This window comes from Sphaerodactylus townsendi, linkage group LG02, assembly GCF_021028975.2.
Source record: "Sphaerodactylus townsendi isolate TG3544 linkage group LG02, MPM_Stown_v2.3, whole genome shotgun sequence".
NCBI classification, from domain to species: Eukaryota; Metazoa; Chordata; class Lepidosauria; order Squamata; family Sphaerodactylidae; genus Sphaerodactylus; species Sphaerodactylus townsendi.
In genome coordinates this window covers 79,281,561-79,298,801 of record NC_059426.1, presented here as the reverse complement: position 1 = coordinate 79,298,801, position 17,241 = coordinate 79,281,561, and the positions used below count along the sequence as shown (strand labels likewise).

At 45.4% G+C, this 17,241-nt stretch overlaps 1 protein-coding gene across 1 annotated transcript in view; it reads right to left on the bottom strand.

The window, feature by feature from the left end:
• LOC125426312 (mucin-5B-like) overlaps positions 1 to 17,241 on the bottom strand; it is a 94,133-nt gene that overhangs the window by 37,022 nt on the left and 39,870 nt on the right. The window contains exons 20-23 of the mRNA XM_048484570.1: positions 15,003 to 15,141; positions 12,092 to 12,202; positions 9,914 to 10,093; positions 7,670 to 7,906 (exon numbers count right to left, since the gene is read on the bottom strand). Of these exons, the coding sequence (XP_048340527.1) occupies positions 7,670 to 7,906; positions 9,914 to 10,093; positions 12,092 to 12,202; positions 15,003 to 15,141 (667 nt within the window). The remainder of the gene's footprint in view (positions 1 to 7,669; positions 7,907 to 9,913; positions 10,094 to 12,091; positions 12,203 to 15,002; positions 15,142 to 17,241) is intronic.

Genomic DNA, 17,241 nt, shown 5'->3' with positions numbered 1-17,241 from the left:
ACAATCTTTGCAGTTTTATTATCAATTCCTTTTCTAATGCTCCCCAACATAGAGTTTGCCTTTTTTACAGCTGCCATGCATTGAGTTGACATTCCCATGGAACTATCAACTAAGACGCCTAAATCCCTTTCCTGGTTTGTGACTGATAGCACTGACCCCTGTAGTGTGTATGTGAAGTCAAATAAATATGATGGATTCCAGGACTTTGCTAAAGTGTAACTAAGCAGAACCAACCTGAACATAAACATTTAATAATATAGAGAGTGAGACATCACTTCTGACTGGCTGGATCAGTGGGAGTTAATTTGAATAGAAAAGTCAGCTGAAGGAGAGTTTTTGGAGAGGCAGAGATTGATTAACTCTGTACTCTTGGTTGAAAGCTTTGCTTTCTGAGGGGATTGTTCCCTCATTGTGTTCCCTCATTGTGTTCCCTCATTGCAGTTTAACACAGACAGAAGGGGAGAGGCAATGAGGCTTCTGATTCAGTCAGTACCCAAAGAGGAAAGGGATTCTCCTGAGGGAAGAAGAGAAAATCCTGATTATAATCTGTGTGTTTAGTTTGGAAAAGAGAAGCAGCGATTTAAACGAGCACGGTTTGCGTAAGCGATTTTTTTAAGTGGGGAAAGGACCATAGTTACTTTTCTTCTGATACGTTTACATTCTTTTTGTATTTGTGAAGGAATTCTTCTGCTTTCAAGGTTTCCAAAATCCTGATTTTTTTAACCTTTGAAGGTAAATTTTATTTATTTTATTTATTTATAATTACATTTGTATACCGCCCCATCCCCTGAGGGCTCTGGGCGGTGAACAACAAAATAATATTCCAGAAACAATAATAACAATAAATAATCAATATAAATATACATATTTAAAACATGAAACTACAGCATTCCACTTGGCGTCCAGGATTTAAAACTAACAATAAAAACCCCTCCCAGAGAGGGGGCGGTAGATCTAATTACAGCTCCCAAGATGTTAAAAGGGAAAGACAAAGAGGGCGCTCACCCTCAACAGCTGGCCTCCCCAAAAGCCCGGTGGAACAACTCGGTCTTACAGGCCCTGCGGAACTCTCCAAGATCCCGCAGGGCCCGGACAGCTGGAGGAAGAGTGTTCCACCAGGCAGGGGCCAGGGCCGTAGTGCCCTGGCCCGGTGGAGGCCAGCCGTGTCATTGAGGGGCTGGGAACCACCAGCAAATTGGCCTCTGCCGAACGCAGAGGCCGTAGGGACATATGGGGTAAGGCGGTCCCGCAGGTACGAGGGTCCCAGGCCGCGCAAGGCCTTTAAAGGTGAACACCCATACCCTGTGGATGATCTCGACTTCCACTGGAAGCCAGTGCAGCTGGCGGAGTACAGGCTGAATATGGTCACGGTAGGCACCTCCTGTAAGTAAACACGCCGCCGCATGCTGGACCAGCTTTAACTTCCGAATCAGGCGCAAGGGCAGGCCAGCGTAGAGCGAATTACAATAGTCTAGCCTGGAGGTGACCGTTGCGTGGATCACAGTGGCCAGGTCCGCTTGGGAGAGGAAGGGGGCCAGCCGTCGGGCCTGACGGAGGTGGAAAAACGCAACCTGGGTTGTATGGGCCACCTGGGTCTCCATTGAAAGAGACGAATCCAGGTGTACCCCCAGGCTGTGAACAGAGGGGGCCGGTGCCAATGAGGCCCCCTCCCACACCGGCGGCTGAAAATCCCCAACCTCCCCCTCGCGCCCTAGCCAGAGGATCTCCGTCTTCGATGGGTTTAGTTTTAACCTGCTCTGTCGCAACCAACCAGCAACCGCCTCCAAACAATGCTGCAGAGCTGCAGGGGCGGCGGCCGCTCCCCTCTCCATCAACAGAATGAGCTGAGTGTCATCAGCATACTGGTGACAGATCAGCCCAAAGCTCCGTACCAACTGAGCAAGGGGTCGCATATAGATATTAAATAACAGCGGGGATAGGAGTGCACCCTGGGGCACACCGCAATGAAGCGGGCACCTTCGGGAGGCCTGATCCCCGCACCACACTTGCTGACTCCAGTCCCGGAGAAATGAGACAATCCACTGAAGGACAGTGCCCCGCACTCCGGAAGCGGCCAGGCGGTGGGTCAAAAGGTCGTGATCGACCACATCAAATGCTGCGGTAAGATCTAATAATACCAGCAGCGCCGATCCGCCTCGGTCAAGCTGCATACGGAGCGTATCTGTGACGGCGACGAGAACGGTCTCCGTCCCATGCCCAGCACGGAAGCCGGACTGGAAGGGGTCAAAAGCCAATGTGTCCTCCAGGAAACCCTGAAGCTGCTCCAACACCACTCTCTCAATTACCTTCCCCAGAAACGAAAGATTCGAGACGGGCCAGTAATTGGCCAGATCTCCTGGATCTAATGATGGTCTTTTTAAGAGTGGGCGGACCACTGCCTCCTTCAACCCACCAGGAAAGACTCCTTGCTCAAGGGAGCCATTGATAATATTCAACAGGTGGGGTCGTAGCTCCTCCCGGCAAACTTTAACAAGCCAGGAGGGGCACGGATCCAGAGGACAGGTAGTAGGTCTAACAGCAGCCAGGGCCCTGTCAACAGCGGCTTCAGAGAGCAGGGCAAACCGGGCCAAACAAGGGCCAGAAGACGACAAGGGAGCCTCCAGCTCATTAATTGTAGTCAAAGTAGCGGGAAGGTCCTGGCGGAGCGACGTGACTTTATCTGCGAAAAAGCTCATAAATGCCTCACAGCTAATAGCCAATTGATCATTTGTGGACCCCTGAGGTAGAGAGGTCAAAGACCGAATCATACGGAACAATTGTGCCGGGCGAGAGCTCGCAGACGCGAGAGAGGAGGAGAAGAAAGCTCTCTTCGCCTCCTTCATCGCCAACTCATAGGCCTTCATAAACGTACTATAAGATGTTCGCGCCACTCCGTCACGAGACTTCCTCCACTTTTGCTCTAGACGTCTGAGTTCTCGTTTCATCTGGCGTAGCTCCTCGGTATACCAGGGGGCCAGCTGAGAACGTGGACGCAGAGGTTGCCGGGGAGCAACTATTTCGATGGCATCGGCAAGACGGGAATTCCAATCTGCCACCTGCTCATCGAGTGTGCCGGCAGGTTCAGGTTCCCGCAGAGCATTCAGGAAACCAATTGGATCCATAAGTCTCCGCGGGCGGACATAAATCAGTCCGTCGCCTAGACAGGGGTGGTGGGGCATGTCCACCCGAACCTTCAGGGAATAATGGTCGGATCATGGCACTCTGTCAATAGAGGATACGGCCATATCAACCCCTGAACCAAAGACCAAATCCGGAGTGTGACCGGCCTCATGAGTGGGGCCAGAGTTCATCAAGGAGAGGCCTAGTGCCGCCATGGATGACACCAGGTCCGCAGCTACTGTACAAGAGGCAGTGTCGACATGGACATTGAAGTCACCCAAGACAGCCAGTCTGGGAAACCGCAATGCCCAGTCAGCCACCACCTCTAGCAACTGCGGCAGGCCGCCTCCTGGTGCGCTAGGCGACCGGTACACCAGGAGGACGGCCAACCTCTCCGGGGCCAACCACTCCAGGCCGACACACTCCATGCCAATGATCTCCGGGACAGGGGCAGCCCTAAAGGGGATAGAATCTCGGATGAACAATGCGACACCGCCCCCACGGCCCTGTGTTCGAGACTGGTGGAGGCACGCGAAACCTGGGGGTGTAACCTCGCGCAAGGCAACAGTCTCGCCTTCGCGTACCCAGGTTTCGGTGACACAGGCCAGGTCCATCTGTAGCTCTCCGAGAAAGTCCCGGAGTACTGTGGTCTTATTATTGATGGACCTGGCATTAATCAACACCAGGGACGAAGCAGGGTGTCTCTGAGCTCTGCCACCCTCGTGCATTGGGATAGGACGGAGGTCAGAAGGCGAGCGAGCATAGCCGTATCTCGACCGCCTTCTCTCATACAGCCGCCGCCTACCGCTATACTTACCCCGTCCCATCAGTACTGGGATCCCCAGCCCCATAGGTGGCGCCCCCATGTCCCAATCACCCCCTTTATCTAAAACCCGCTAAAAACAACAACAAAAAAACCCCCACTCTTGCCACTAAACTGACTCTAATTAAAGCTAAAACTATCTATTAAGCAAGATTGATATACCTAACTACACCTAACCTACACAGTCTGCTAACGAAAAATGAAAGAGGACAAAAGAAACCAGAAAACAGAAAAAACAGAAAAAGGAGCGAGGTCCCCAACCAGATCTTATTAATAGCACCCCAATGCTCCCACCAGTGGGCTGCAGTATATACCAGAGATGGAAAGGTAGGCGGCCAGGTTCTTAACAAATACAAAAATGTCAATGTGAGGCAAATATAATAATAATAATGTGGGGCCAGATAGTAATGTGGGGCCAGAAAGGGTGCCAATGGAATAGGGGGTCTGCTGCCACCAGGCCCCTGCACCCTTAGGCGAGCACAGCGCATGGATCCCAAGTGGCTAAACACGGGGCTCACACCACCCGGTCGCCACTCATGTGCTAGTTGCCAAGTACGGAAGGGGCTCATGGAGCTGATGATGAGATGGCAATATGGCAACAGTCAGAGGAAGCAGCAACAGTGCCTCTGCCACCGGCACTGGATCTTAAACGCGCCACCTAGCTCTAACAAACTGCACCATAGACCGGCTTGCACAGCTCTCCCACAGTCGGCTTGCCGTAGTCAAATAGGGCAGCCAAGTGCCTAGCTCCCAGGAGTCGTCTTCTGCACTATAGGTAGATCGAATTTATGACCTCACAATAGTCCCACTGTCCTTGCTGCTCCATCAGCCAACTCTCCACACACTCCAATTCTTCACACACTTCAAACCTTCCGTTGCTGCTGCTGCCATGGTCCCCCACGCCCTCTCGATAGCAAGCCAAGGCAGGGCCTATGATCTCAGCCTCTTGCAGCAGGCGTTGTGCTCTGATCGTTCCCAGCGCGGCTTAGGGCATAAGTAGAGGCCGAAAAGAAATAGTCCTTGACCAGCTCTCGCTGGGGCTTCCCTGGCACAGATGTCGAGCCGTCGGGAGGAGCGCCTCCAATGAAGCACTCCCAGCGAAACCGCAACAAAACCAAGCCACAACCGGGCTACAACGCCCCAGCAGCCCCGTCACAACAGAGCCGCAGCACCCAGGCAATGCCCCGCCCCGGAGCCAGCTGCCCAGCTGCGGCAGCGGCCGGCAGGCCGAGCAGGCGACAGGCGACAGGCAACAAGCGATGGAAGACTCAGCAAGGCAAAAAACAGAGCCGGTCCAACGGGGGCCAAAGAGCCGTGGAAGCTGGAGGCTGGAGGTGCCGAGAGAGCGAGGGAAAGAATGTTCCGTCTCACCTCCAAGTCCAACACACCACCCGGTATTTTAGGCGATGCCTCGCTCAGCGTTCAGCGCTAGTTGTTAAGCTGTTAAGTTGTTAAGTAAGTAAATAAAACCAGTTGTTAAGTTGTTAAGTAAGTAAATAAAACCAGTCCTAAAGTGTAACATCCCAATGGAAAGGTGTAAAAACTCACTCTCAGCGGGCTAAAGGCGAGAGACGGTTCTTTAAAAAATCATTGTAACGGACAGTTCCCATCAAAATGGGATACCATTTTTTCCTCAAACATTCAGTTAGTACTCTGTAGTCTCTCCTCTTCTTCAAGAGTCTGAACAGGATCTCTTTTAGTATTATAATCTGTTTTCTTTTCCTTCAATTATCAGACTTTTAGCATAGTGGGCCTGCAGTATTTGATTCCTAATGGATCTGGATTTAAACTGGACTGGGCAGCCTCTTGGTAATCTCTTCTGTTTCCATATGCAGAGTTTATATAGAAGGCTCAGTCAATTTCACCCTCCATTGTTTCTTCTTTGACACCTATGTTGAGTTAGCTCTGAAAGGAGAAGGTACTTTATATTTTGACCCTCACACTCAGGTATTGCTCTAAATGGTAAAATATCTTCCCTCTGTCTGTATTCCAGCATAACAAGATGATCCTCATAATTTTCTTTATTCTCTTCAAGGTTGTGTATCTTGTTGTCCAAAATCTCCAACTTCCCCTTAATTTCTCTAAATTCCTCAGCTTTTTTGTTGTAGTATCTATGGCAACAATCTTGTTTTCTGATTTACTTCTGTTAACGTTTCTTAGTTTATCTCTGTTCTTTTGCTTACCAACTCTAGGGTAGCTTGAAGTTTGCTTAACATCTGAGCCAGGTCTGCCATGGTGGGTTTTTCTGCAGTCTGTGGGCCTTTCCCCATTTACCGTAAGCCCTGCGCTACTTGAGGAGAGTAGCGCGGGGTTCCTCCTCCCTCCCCACGGCAGGGGCGGCCACAGCGCAGCCGCCCCGACGCTGCCGTTGTTGCGCCCCCTTAGCCCGCGGCATCCCAGGCGCTCTTCCGAACGGCGCCTTTTGACGACCCCGCACAGAGCGCGGAGGCGTGGGGACGCCTGGGCGTGCGCCTAGGATGCCGCGCGCTGACAGCAGCGCGCGGCATATGGGGGATGGAAGGGAGTGGGGAAAGGCCCTGTGTCACCTCCTTTTGAGATTTGATACACTGGATGGGGAGGGCTTATCTTCCCTCTTCTGAAATTATTTTGATTCAGTAGCCAGTTGGAGCTGCTAAATCTTGTAAGTTCCCATACACATTCATTTTTCTTTGATCTTCTCACAGAATAATGTCAAAAATAAATCTGTATTAGAGGTTGTATATTTAAGTCCAATATTTCTTATTTAGTATCCTTTTACTTTTCTTTTTTTGATCTTCTTAAGGATGAATAGTCCGTGTATGAAATATAGCTTGGAGCAGCTTAAATCTTCTAAAAGATTCCTCAGCAGAGTTTATCAAAGATGGCAGTCATTCTCACAGGGTCTCAACTCTAGGGCTGAGAAAAGCACCCTCCGGTCCTTCCCCTGCCCATGGAAAGCCTTTCCTGGAGAAGTGTGGGTAATCTGAGGCCCCCTCTTTAATCTGGAGGTGGAAAGTCAGGCCTGAGGTAGTTCCCAGGCCAGCAGGATCAGACAACAGAGGATCAGCCACAGCATGGAGTAGCCCTGAGCCTTAATGTACCAGTACCAGCTGACTTGGGAAAAGTGAGGACGGCACTGCTGGAGTGCAGGCACCATAGCAACTCCAGCTGGGTGCTATTGAGCAGCCACTTCCCCAGCTTGCAGATGGTGTCTGTCCATGAACTACAGCTGCAGCAGGAGCCAGGGGACCCAAAGCTGCAGCAGAGCATGAGAAGAAGGGAAAGAGAGGATAAAGAGAAGAAAATGCTGTATTTCAGCTCAGGAAACAAAAAAAAGTGCTTGTTCTGCTTTCTGCAACATTACAGCCAAAAGGCAGTGGGTGCAGAGGTGGAGTGGAAGTGACCTCATCACACACTGATGCACACTGCTGCCTCCGAACCCACTTCCCAACATCTCTTGCTGGTTGTCAAGAGAAACTTGGCAACCCTGCTTTCTCTGGTCTAAAGCTTGTCAGATACTCCAGGAGAGACTCTGGAGGATATGTTGGCCCCACTCAACCCTGACGGGGCAGCAGCCATTCACAGCAGTCCATGCTAGTAAGGTGAGTTGCTGAGGATAGTAAATAAACATTGCTGAGTTGCTGAGGATAGTAAATACACAAAGAAATACAAGAAGAGAGGAGGCAGAATGAAAGAAAACAAGAGGAAAGATAAGCAAGAGAGACAGAAACCACAGAGAGTTCTTACCTTACTGTGGCACGGTTTGAAAAGTTCACTCTTGATAATACTACAGTGCTTCTGCCCCAGTATAAATTTGAGAGGTTGAGTTGCACATGGATCAGTCTTGTTTACATCTGAACAACTACTTGTGACTTTCCAGCTACTTCCAAATGCTTGTGCATGCAACTCCACAGACTGCCCTCTGCTGGTAAAGTCATTGTGAGCACTGTTGTCAAAGTCACCACAAAGACCACAAATCTTGCCCTAGGAAATTTGTACAAGTTATTCTACAAAGTCCTTTTTGATTGGGGAAAAAAATATCTGTATGTAGTAAAGTGAAATTCTGCTTATGCAGACTTCTAGATTTTTTAAATCTTCAGCAAGCCATATGTTCTTCACAAGCACAATATATCCAGTTCCATTTCAAATACCTATATTAAACAATAACTCAATTTTCTGAATACAGAAGAGAGTTCAGCAGCATTTCTATCACATAGAAAGTGATTTGGACTTCCACCACCACCACCTCACACACACACTCAAAAAGGCAAAAAATCTCTCATGTTGTAAAGTGATATTACTCAGATGTTTTAAGTTTACATGTTATGAAACATAAGAAATATTGTATTGTTAAAGGCTTTCATGGCCGAAATCACTGGAGAGTTGTGGGATTTCCAGGATGTACGGCAGTGTTCCAGTAGCATTTTCTCCTGATGTTTCGTCTGCATCTGTGGCTAGCATCTTCAGAGAAGCTGATGGTAGTAAAGCAAGTGGAGTATATATACCTGTGGAATGTCCAGGGTGGGAAAAAGAACCATTTGCACTGGTTAACAAGTGTAAAGGGTGCAATTAGCAAGTGTGATTTTCATGTCTTAGTCATCCACAACTGAACCAACAATTGGGCCACACAGTATACAGAAAACTACACACACACTGATAGATATCTATCTAAAAATTCTAATCATCACCCTGGACAAAAAAGGAGCACAATAAAAACTCGGTAGATCGTGCAAAAAGTATCTGTGAACCCCACTTCTTTCAAGATGAACTGAATCATCTAAACTGGGCTCTGCAGGCTAATGGTTACTCTACTACAGACATCAGAAGAGCTACAAGGCCGAGAACAAGCCCAGGGATAAAGATAAACAGCCACCCAGGGGGAAGGTGTTTTTACCATGCATCAAGGGAATCACTGGTCGTATAAGGAAACTAATGAAGAAGCATAACATCCAAACAATCTACAGATCCACTAAGAAAATTCAACAAATGCTACATTCAGCAGAGGATAAGAGGGATCCTCTAACCTCTGCAGGAGTCTACCACATGCTGTGCCACTATGGACAAGTCTACATAGGGACCACGAAATGCAGTGCCCAGACACGAATTAAAGAACATGAAAGGCAATACAGACTAATTCAGCAGGAAAAATCAGCAATAGCAGAACACATGATAAACCAAGCTGGACACAGAATGGTATTTGAAAACCCAGAAATTCTGGACCACTCTGACAACCACAACATCAGACTACACAGAGAACCAATTGAAATCCACAAGCACATGGACAATTTCAACGGAAAGGAAGAAACCATGAAAATGAACAAAGTTTGGCTACCAGTACTTAAAACACACTAGAATCAAAACAATGGTTACTGAACCCCACCCAGACACAGGATGTCTCCAGGCAGGAAGCAATCAAAGGGATTAAAATGCCAGGCAACTACTATGCAGATGCCCTCACTAATTGACTATGCAACTTCATTGTCACTTGCATATGCTAAAATGGGTACATTCCACTGGACACATGTAAATCACACTTGCTAACTGCACCCTTTACACTTGTTAATCAATGCAAATGGTTCTTTCTCCCACCCTGGACATTCCACAGGTATATATACTCCACTTGTTTTACTACCATCAGATCCTCTGAAGATGCCAGCCACAGATGCAGGCAAAACATCTGGAGAAAATGCTACAGGAACATGGCCATACAGCCCAGAAATCCCACAGCACTCCATAATAAACATGTATTACAACTAGAGGACCAGTTCAGATAGTAGTCTTTCTCTCACAGGTATCTTTGTAGGAAGAATGTTTTATCTGGTATGTATGATGAACATATACATTTTTCATTCATGCTACTATAAAACACAGTTTTTATATATGACAATATTTGTATGATGTTGATGCTTCTTTCCAAGTATGAAATTATAAAACTAGACCTTGTCCTGACACAAAAATACCTAGTGTGCAAATCACCATATTTTCTCCAACCTGAAAAGAAGGTGCCAGCTGTACAATCACTGTTGTCTTCTCATCCCACATAAAAGTCATTCCATGGAATGTTTCAATTACAATATAAAGCCCCATGATGTAGAATTTATAGGTTTTTTCTGTGCCAGGCTTACTAGTTATCTCCTCAATTTTTCCAGATGAAAGTCTGATTTCACTGCTCTAGAAATAAAAATAAACTACTGTGAAATAACAAATTTGTAGTAAAAATGGAAGCATGCTATCATTTAGCTTCATGCCTAAACAATAATAGATAATAATACATACAGTTTCCTATCAAGACATAGAACTAAAATACCACATTCTTCCTTTGTCTTCTCATACTTTGCTGTTGTGATGTCACAGAGAGGCCACTATAAGCCCCACTGCTCAAAGAAAAGGTTTGAGGTAAGTGTTCCATGTGTAATGGGCCCGTGTGACCAACTCTGCCATGAAGAATCAAGATCACTGAGTGTATTTGGCCCAGGCACTTTATCAAAGCAAAATTCACCTCACAGGTTAAGTTACCATGGGTTAAAATTAAGGGGATAGACCCATGTATGCCATTCTGAGCTCTCTGGAAGAAGGGTAGGATAAAAATGTGCTAGATAGATAACAGCGTGTAAATGAAATTGTCCAACTGTGCATGATTGTGGTATGTGAGTGGAGTGTATATAATACATGTATGAATGCGCATGTGGTATGGTTTTAAAAAATAAAGTCCTGTGGTACTTTAGACTCATAGGTTTATTGTGGCATAGTTTGTTGCGTGGAACCTACTTCTTCAGATGCTTCAGACCATGGAAACTGAAGTCACAATAAACTTTAGATTAAGTCCTAATGTACATCAGAATCCTATGCCTGAAGATATCTTCAGGCATAGGCCAGAACGTAAGTTTCTTTTACAGCCCGATCCAAAGGGGGGGGGGATAGCTTCTTGGAGCCAGCACAAGCATTGATGGTGGGTGGGTGCCATGGACCTCTGCTGCATACAACTCAGAAGGATGACAGACATTCCACCCTGTGCTGGCATCCAACTGGACAGAAAGGGGGATAGGCAGGGAAGGGGAGGGGACAGTGCAGGAAGGGGGATAGGCAGGGGCATTTTGGGGCCATGGGCAGCAGAGCCAGAGCCCTAGACCTACACTACCTGAAATAGTGGTGTAAGTGTATTCAGTCTCAAGTCGGCCAAGGAGTTTTGTTGTTTTTACCATCCAAAAGGGGGACAAATGGCTTTTTGGAGCTGGTGTGAGCATGGGCAGTGGGTGGACCCATGGACCTCTGCAGCACCTGACCTAGAAGGGCAGCTGGCATTCAATCCTGCGCTGGCATCCAGTTGGACACCCGTGCAGATGGGGGGGGGGATTTGTGAGCTTTCAAGTCATGGCAGGCTTTTAGCCAGCCAGAGAGGTTTGTTGTTTTTATTGCCACCCCATGCTGGCTGAAAGCCCTCTGGAAGCAATGGGTGGCATGGCAGCAGTGTCACGTTCTGCTGCCTCAGGCTCTGGATAGGGCTGCCCATCCTACTATTTTCAAATTTGTTGATCCCATTACCCCACAAATCAGTTATTTCTACCTATAGCTGCTGAGAACAATCACAAACTCCTAGAAAACATGCACTCTGGGCATACATTCATTTTACTGGGACAAAGTCAATATCATATAGAAATTACACATCTTTCTCAGCCTTTAGAATTTTTGCCCCTCCAGTCCATTCCCTGTCTCCACTTTCCAGATCAGAGCAGTCAACAACAGAGTTCATCTGTTAGGAATATTTCAGGGCTTTAGCATGTGGACAATATAATTGGAATGGGAACTATCTGATGACCTAGAGTGAAACTACTGAACTAGATGGAACAGTTGTCTGATAAAATATATGTTCATGTGTGTTTCAAGGCTCAAGTCCTTTTCAAACCATTCCAAACCCTTTTTTGTTACCCAACAAGTTCAACAACCGGATGACTGAAAAGGATCCTTAAAAAAAATGACCTGCAAACCTAAGCAATAGTTCAGATAATTTTGATAACATTTCTATATAGCTTTTTGCTACATCTGATAAATATTGAGTGCAACCCTTAAGAAGGGAACATCAGATGAGAACAGGTGCTAACAAGTTTTGCAAGCAAATAAAAGTGCATCCACATTTTTTTTGGCAATTGTCAACTTGTAAATCTGACTTACCTGCAAGATCACATTGATTTTCAAGGCACAGACAGTATGGAATTTGCCACATCCAGTATTTGTCATTACAATTCGAAAGGTGCCTTGTTGGGGATTATTGGGGCAAAAATCCTTAAAGTGGGAAACAAAAAAGGCCATTGCATATTACATTAGCTTGACATCCCAATTACTATGACAGATACCCTTATTGTCCTTATGAGACTGTCCTTATGAGATTGTCCTTATGAGATTGTACTACTATAATATGAAGGCCAAGGATTATAGTCTTAATGTTTCCCTACATTATTTAAGAAAACTCAATACATACAGAATATAGTTCATCAAAGACCAAGCCAGGCTATTTACTTTTGCCCTGTTGTGCTAGCTGTAGAAATTAGATAAAAATACACAGCCTTAGATGGGTTTTGCTATATTATTTTATTTATTATTTATTCAATTTATTCAATTTATATCTTGCCTGTTCCTGGCCAGGATGGGCTCAGGGTGGCTTCCAACAGCTATCACACAATAAAAAGATATACACATATAGGAGTAAAACATCAGAAAAAAACATTTAAATGGTGGCACCTTTAATACCAACAAAGTTTTGTTCTTGATATAAGCTTTTGTATGCATGTGAAACAGGGACATAGGTATAGATTTTTTATGGGGTGGGTTTGGGAGGGCCATGCTCCCACCCACCCCTGGGGGCATGGCCATGCCTCTTCAAGTCCCTCCCCTGGCCTCAGTGCTTATAAAAGCAGCTCTCCAAGGCCAGGGATGGCAGACTCAGATTCTCCCTTCAAATCCATGCCGAAGGGGATGAAGGAGAATCAGGGAAAATTGGAGGGGTGCCTGCTGTCAGGGGTGCAGTTGTTAAGCTAGCAGCACCAAACTTTCTGGGTATCTTTAGAAGACTCTCTTGATGATACCATCCAGGTTTGGTGAAGTTTGGATCAGGGGGTCCAAAGTTATGGACCGTCAAAGGTGTAGCCCCCATCTCCTATTGGCTCCCATTGGAAACAATGGGGGATGGGTGCATCTTCAGGAGAGTCTCCCCAAAAATCCCTGGTATCATCAGGAGAGTCTCCAAAAAAATCCCTGAAATTTTGGTGCTGCTAGCCTAAAAACTGCGCCACCTGCAGGCCAAAACCTTTTTTAAAAAACAAAAAAACCACAAACAGGGGGTGGAGCTTCGGACATGTAATGGGCGGGGATTAAACCCAGGAACCCTCCCTTATCTACGTCCTTGATGTGAAAGCTTATGCCACCAATAAAACTTTGTTGGTCTTAAAGGTGCCACCGGACTCAAACTTTTTTCTGCTGCTTCAGACCAACATGACTACCCACCAGCAGATTAAAACATATAATTAAAACCATAGTTCTTAATTTAATATAGTATAAGATGGTGCCGTGAACTATGCACCTATCTCGTATAGATGGAGTTGTCACCAACAGGATGAAGTTGATCCAGGAGATGGCAATGAAGGAGGCCGCCAAAATAGCAAAGGACTCACAGGTCCAGGAAAAAAGAATAGTAAGAAGGGGGAGAGTGAGAGAAGGAAAAAGAGAGGGAGGTGGGGGTTAAAGGGAAGGGGAGAGGAGAGAGAAAGAAGGGCCAGCAAATATGTAATGTCATTGCTGTCCTCATCCATATAACTGGTGCAATTCTGTCTGGATGAGGACAGAGGACAGCTGTCTGGATGAGGACAGCAATGACATTACCTATTTGCTGGCCCTCCATTCTCTCTCCTCTCCCCTTCCCTTTAACCCCCACCTCCCTCTCTTTTTCCTTCTCTCGCTCTCCCCCTTCTTACTATTCTTTTTTCCTGGACCTGTGTTTCCAGAAGAGGACTCTTTAGTTTGGAGAGGAGACATCTGAGAGGGGATATGATTTGAAGTCTATAAAGTTATGCATGGGGTAGAAAATGTTGATAGAGAGAAATTATTCTCTCACACAATACTAGAACCAGGGGGCATACTTTGAAAATGCTGGGGGGAAGAATTAGGACTAATAAAAGGAAACATTTCTTCATGCAACATGTGATTGGTGTTTGGAATATGATGCCACAGGAGGTGGTGATGGCCACTAACCTGGATAGCTTTAAAAGGGGCTTGGACAGATTTATGGAGGAGAAGATGATCTAGGGCTACCAATCTTGATCCTCCTTGATCTGAGATAGCAAATGCCTTAGCAGACCAGGTGCTCAGGGGCAGCAGCAGCATAAGGCCATTGCTTTCACATCCTGTGGTGGGCCACTTGGAGTAGCAGAGTGCAGGTCTGCTGGACTAGGGGGACTCTGGTCTGATCTAGCAGGCTCTTTCTTATGTTCTTAAACTGATCCAAGTACCACAAAGCATGGGTCTCACTAGACATGGGCCAGGACTGAAAAGACCCTTGCCCTGGACAAAGTTAGTCAGTTGCTTCTGGGGCCAGGGATCATAAAAGAATTGTTTTCAGAAGAGCATAATGCTCTCCAAGGGGTGTAATGGGAGAGATGGTCACATAGATAAAATGATCGCAGAGCATTTAGGGCTTTAAAGGTGAGCATCAAAACCTTGAACTTAATCCAGTATTTAATCTGGAGCCAGTGAAGTTGGTGAAGCACTAGTTGCACATGGTGAAAGATTAAATTGGATCTAAGAAATACTTGCAATGGAAATTATGCCAATCTCACCTTTCTCATTGAAGATGAACAGATGTTAGAGAAAAATATGAAAAAGGGAACATCCTTCAAGCAAAATTTTGATGTGTCAAATTAGTGTGTGGTGGATATAGGCTCCAATGGCTTAGGATCCAGCAAAGTGAGAAAAATGCCAATACTGCCTTTCTTTCCTTATGAAATCCATGACAATTATTTAAACATTGAAAACACCAAACTGCAATTTGGTAACATGCCCACATTTAAGATGGGTAATAAAAACTTGATACCTGAGCTAGGATATAATCACAGTCTCCCATAAAATCAAATTTTCCACCATCAAAGCTGAGGTAATGTCCATTCCCATACACAGTGCATACTCCATGACAAGGGTTGGTTGTACAGTTCCATTGTCTCTTGTGGCATATGCTGAGAGATTAAATATAAAGAATCAAAATTGGTCACCTGAAGAAGTACTCTGCATGCAAGAAGAGCAATTCAAGATGTGATAACCATTGTGTAGCAAAACTGAAATGATAATATCAGCAACAGACATTTACAAAATAGCTTATAACATAAATGTTAACATATAGAAGTAACATAACCCATAAAATAGATCAGAAAATAAAATAGATTAGATATCAGTAGAATGTAAAATAATGTCTGACAGCTATGCTAGACTTTCACACATGGGCAGTGCAATCCACAGCTTGAGGCAGACAGAAATAGTGCTGCATCTCCCAACCACATCCAGAGGGTGGTATAAATCCAAACCCTGGACCATGGCATGCCTGCCTGCCTGCAAACCTGGGGTAGAAACTGACTAACATTGGCTCCCCCCCCCCCCGGAATGACTCCAACATACCCACACAGCACTTAAGGGGCTGGTGGGGGCATGGGAGCACTGACATAGCACCTAGCATCATATCTGGGCATCCCAGAGGGATGCAGTGACTGCCCATAAGCATATTTGCCCCTCCACTGGGGTAAGTGCCCAGGGCAAGGTAAATCCACCAGTGTGGGCCCGCATCACCTATACAGGAGGATTCCCCCCCCCCAACACACACACACACACACACACGTGGATTGGGCCAACACACTGTGTACAACTGAAATTTTTTTTGCATAACAAGACCACCAAATATAACAAAGAGTTATTTTAGAGCAGTGATTTTAGACCAATAACTCAGAAATTCATAATTGTATCTTCCCTTGGGCACATTCATATACATAGCAAAGGTAAACTATGAACGTCCATTGGCAAGAGCTTCATCCTCTAAACCTGCAACAATTTTGCATATTAGCATTATGAGTTTTGACTTCAGTAGAATGGTTTCCAAACAGAATGGTTTCCAGTTGGCAAAGGTATCAGACAAGGATGTATTTTATCTCACACTCTCTTCAATCTGCATGCAGAACATAATACGGAAAGCTGGATTTAGACTTAGATGAAAGTGGAGTGAAAATTAATGGAAGGAACATTAACAATTTGAGATATGGAGATGACACCACATTACTGGCAGAAAATAGTGACGATTTAAAACTACTACTCATGGAAGTTAAAGTAGGAAGTGCCAAAACAGGATTACAGCTGAACATCAAGAAGACAAAAGTAATGAGTACTGTGAAATTACACGACTTTAATGTTTATGATGAAGAAATTGAAATTGTTTAAGATTTTCTATTCTTTGCCTCCATCATCACAAAAATGCAACCAAGAAATCAAGATATTGAGACTAGAAAGGGCAGCCATGAAAGATTCTTAAGGATAATAAGGATGTGTTGCTGGCAACCAAAATCAAGACAATTCATGTCATAGGAATCCCCATTACTATGCATAGATATGAAAGTTGGACAGTGAAGGAAGCTGACAAGAAGAAAGTTGATTTATTTGAAATGTGGTGTTGGAGCAGTGGTATCCATACCACTGACTGCCAAAAAGATAAATCAATGGGTTCTAGGTCAAATAAAACCTGAACTCTCCCTAGAAACTAAATGACTTAATTGAAGCAACTATACTTTGTTTACATTATGAGAAGACAAGAGTCATTGGAAAAGACAGTAAAGCTGGGAAAAGTTGGAAGACAGCAGGAAAAGAGGAAAACCCAACATGAGATGGATCAACTAATGAAGGAAGCCACAGTGCTCAGTTTGCAAGACTTAAGCAAGTCTGTTCACAAAGGCATTTTGGAGATCATTAATTCATAGGATCACCTTAAATCAAAAGCAACTTGACTCATAGCAAAAACCATATTTTTTCTTTCCCCCATCAAGTTCCCCCATCAAGTTCACTCATAATTTGCCCATGGAAACAGGATAATGTAGGAGGGTACTGGCAACAATACAGTCACTGGTGACTTAATGTAATAGGTATTTGACTATTTCCAGGAACAGGTCTTGATTTGAAGATTGTGTTGGAAGTGAAGGGCAGTGCAACTGTTTTTACACCAAGAACACAAGAGGGCAGGTGAGCCAGCATTTACTTTCAACATGTGTTATTCACTGCTAAAGCAATGGCATTAAGAACAC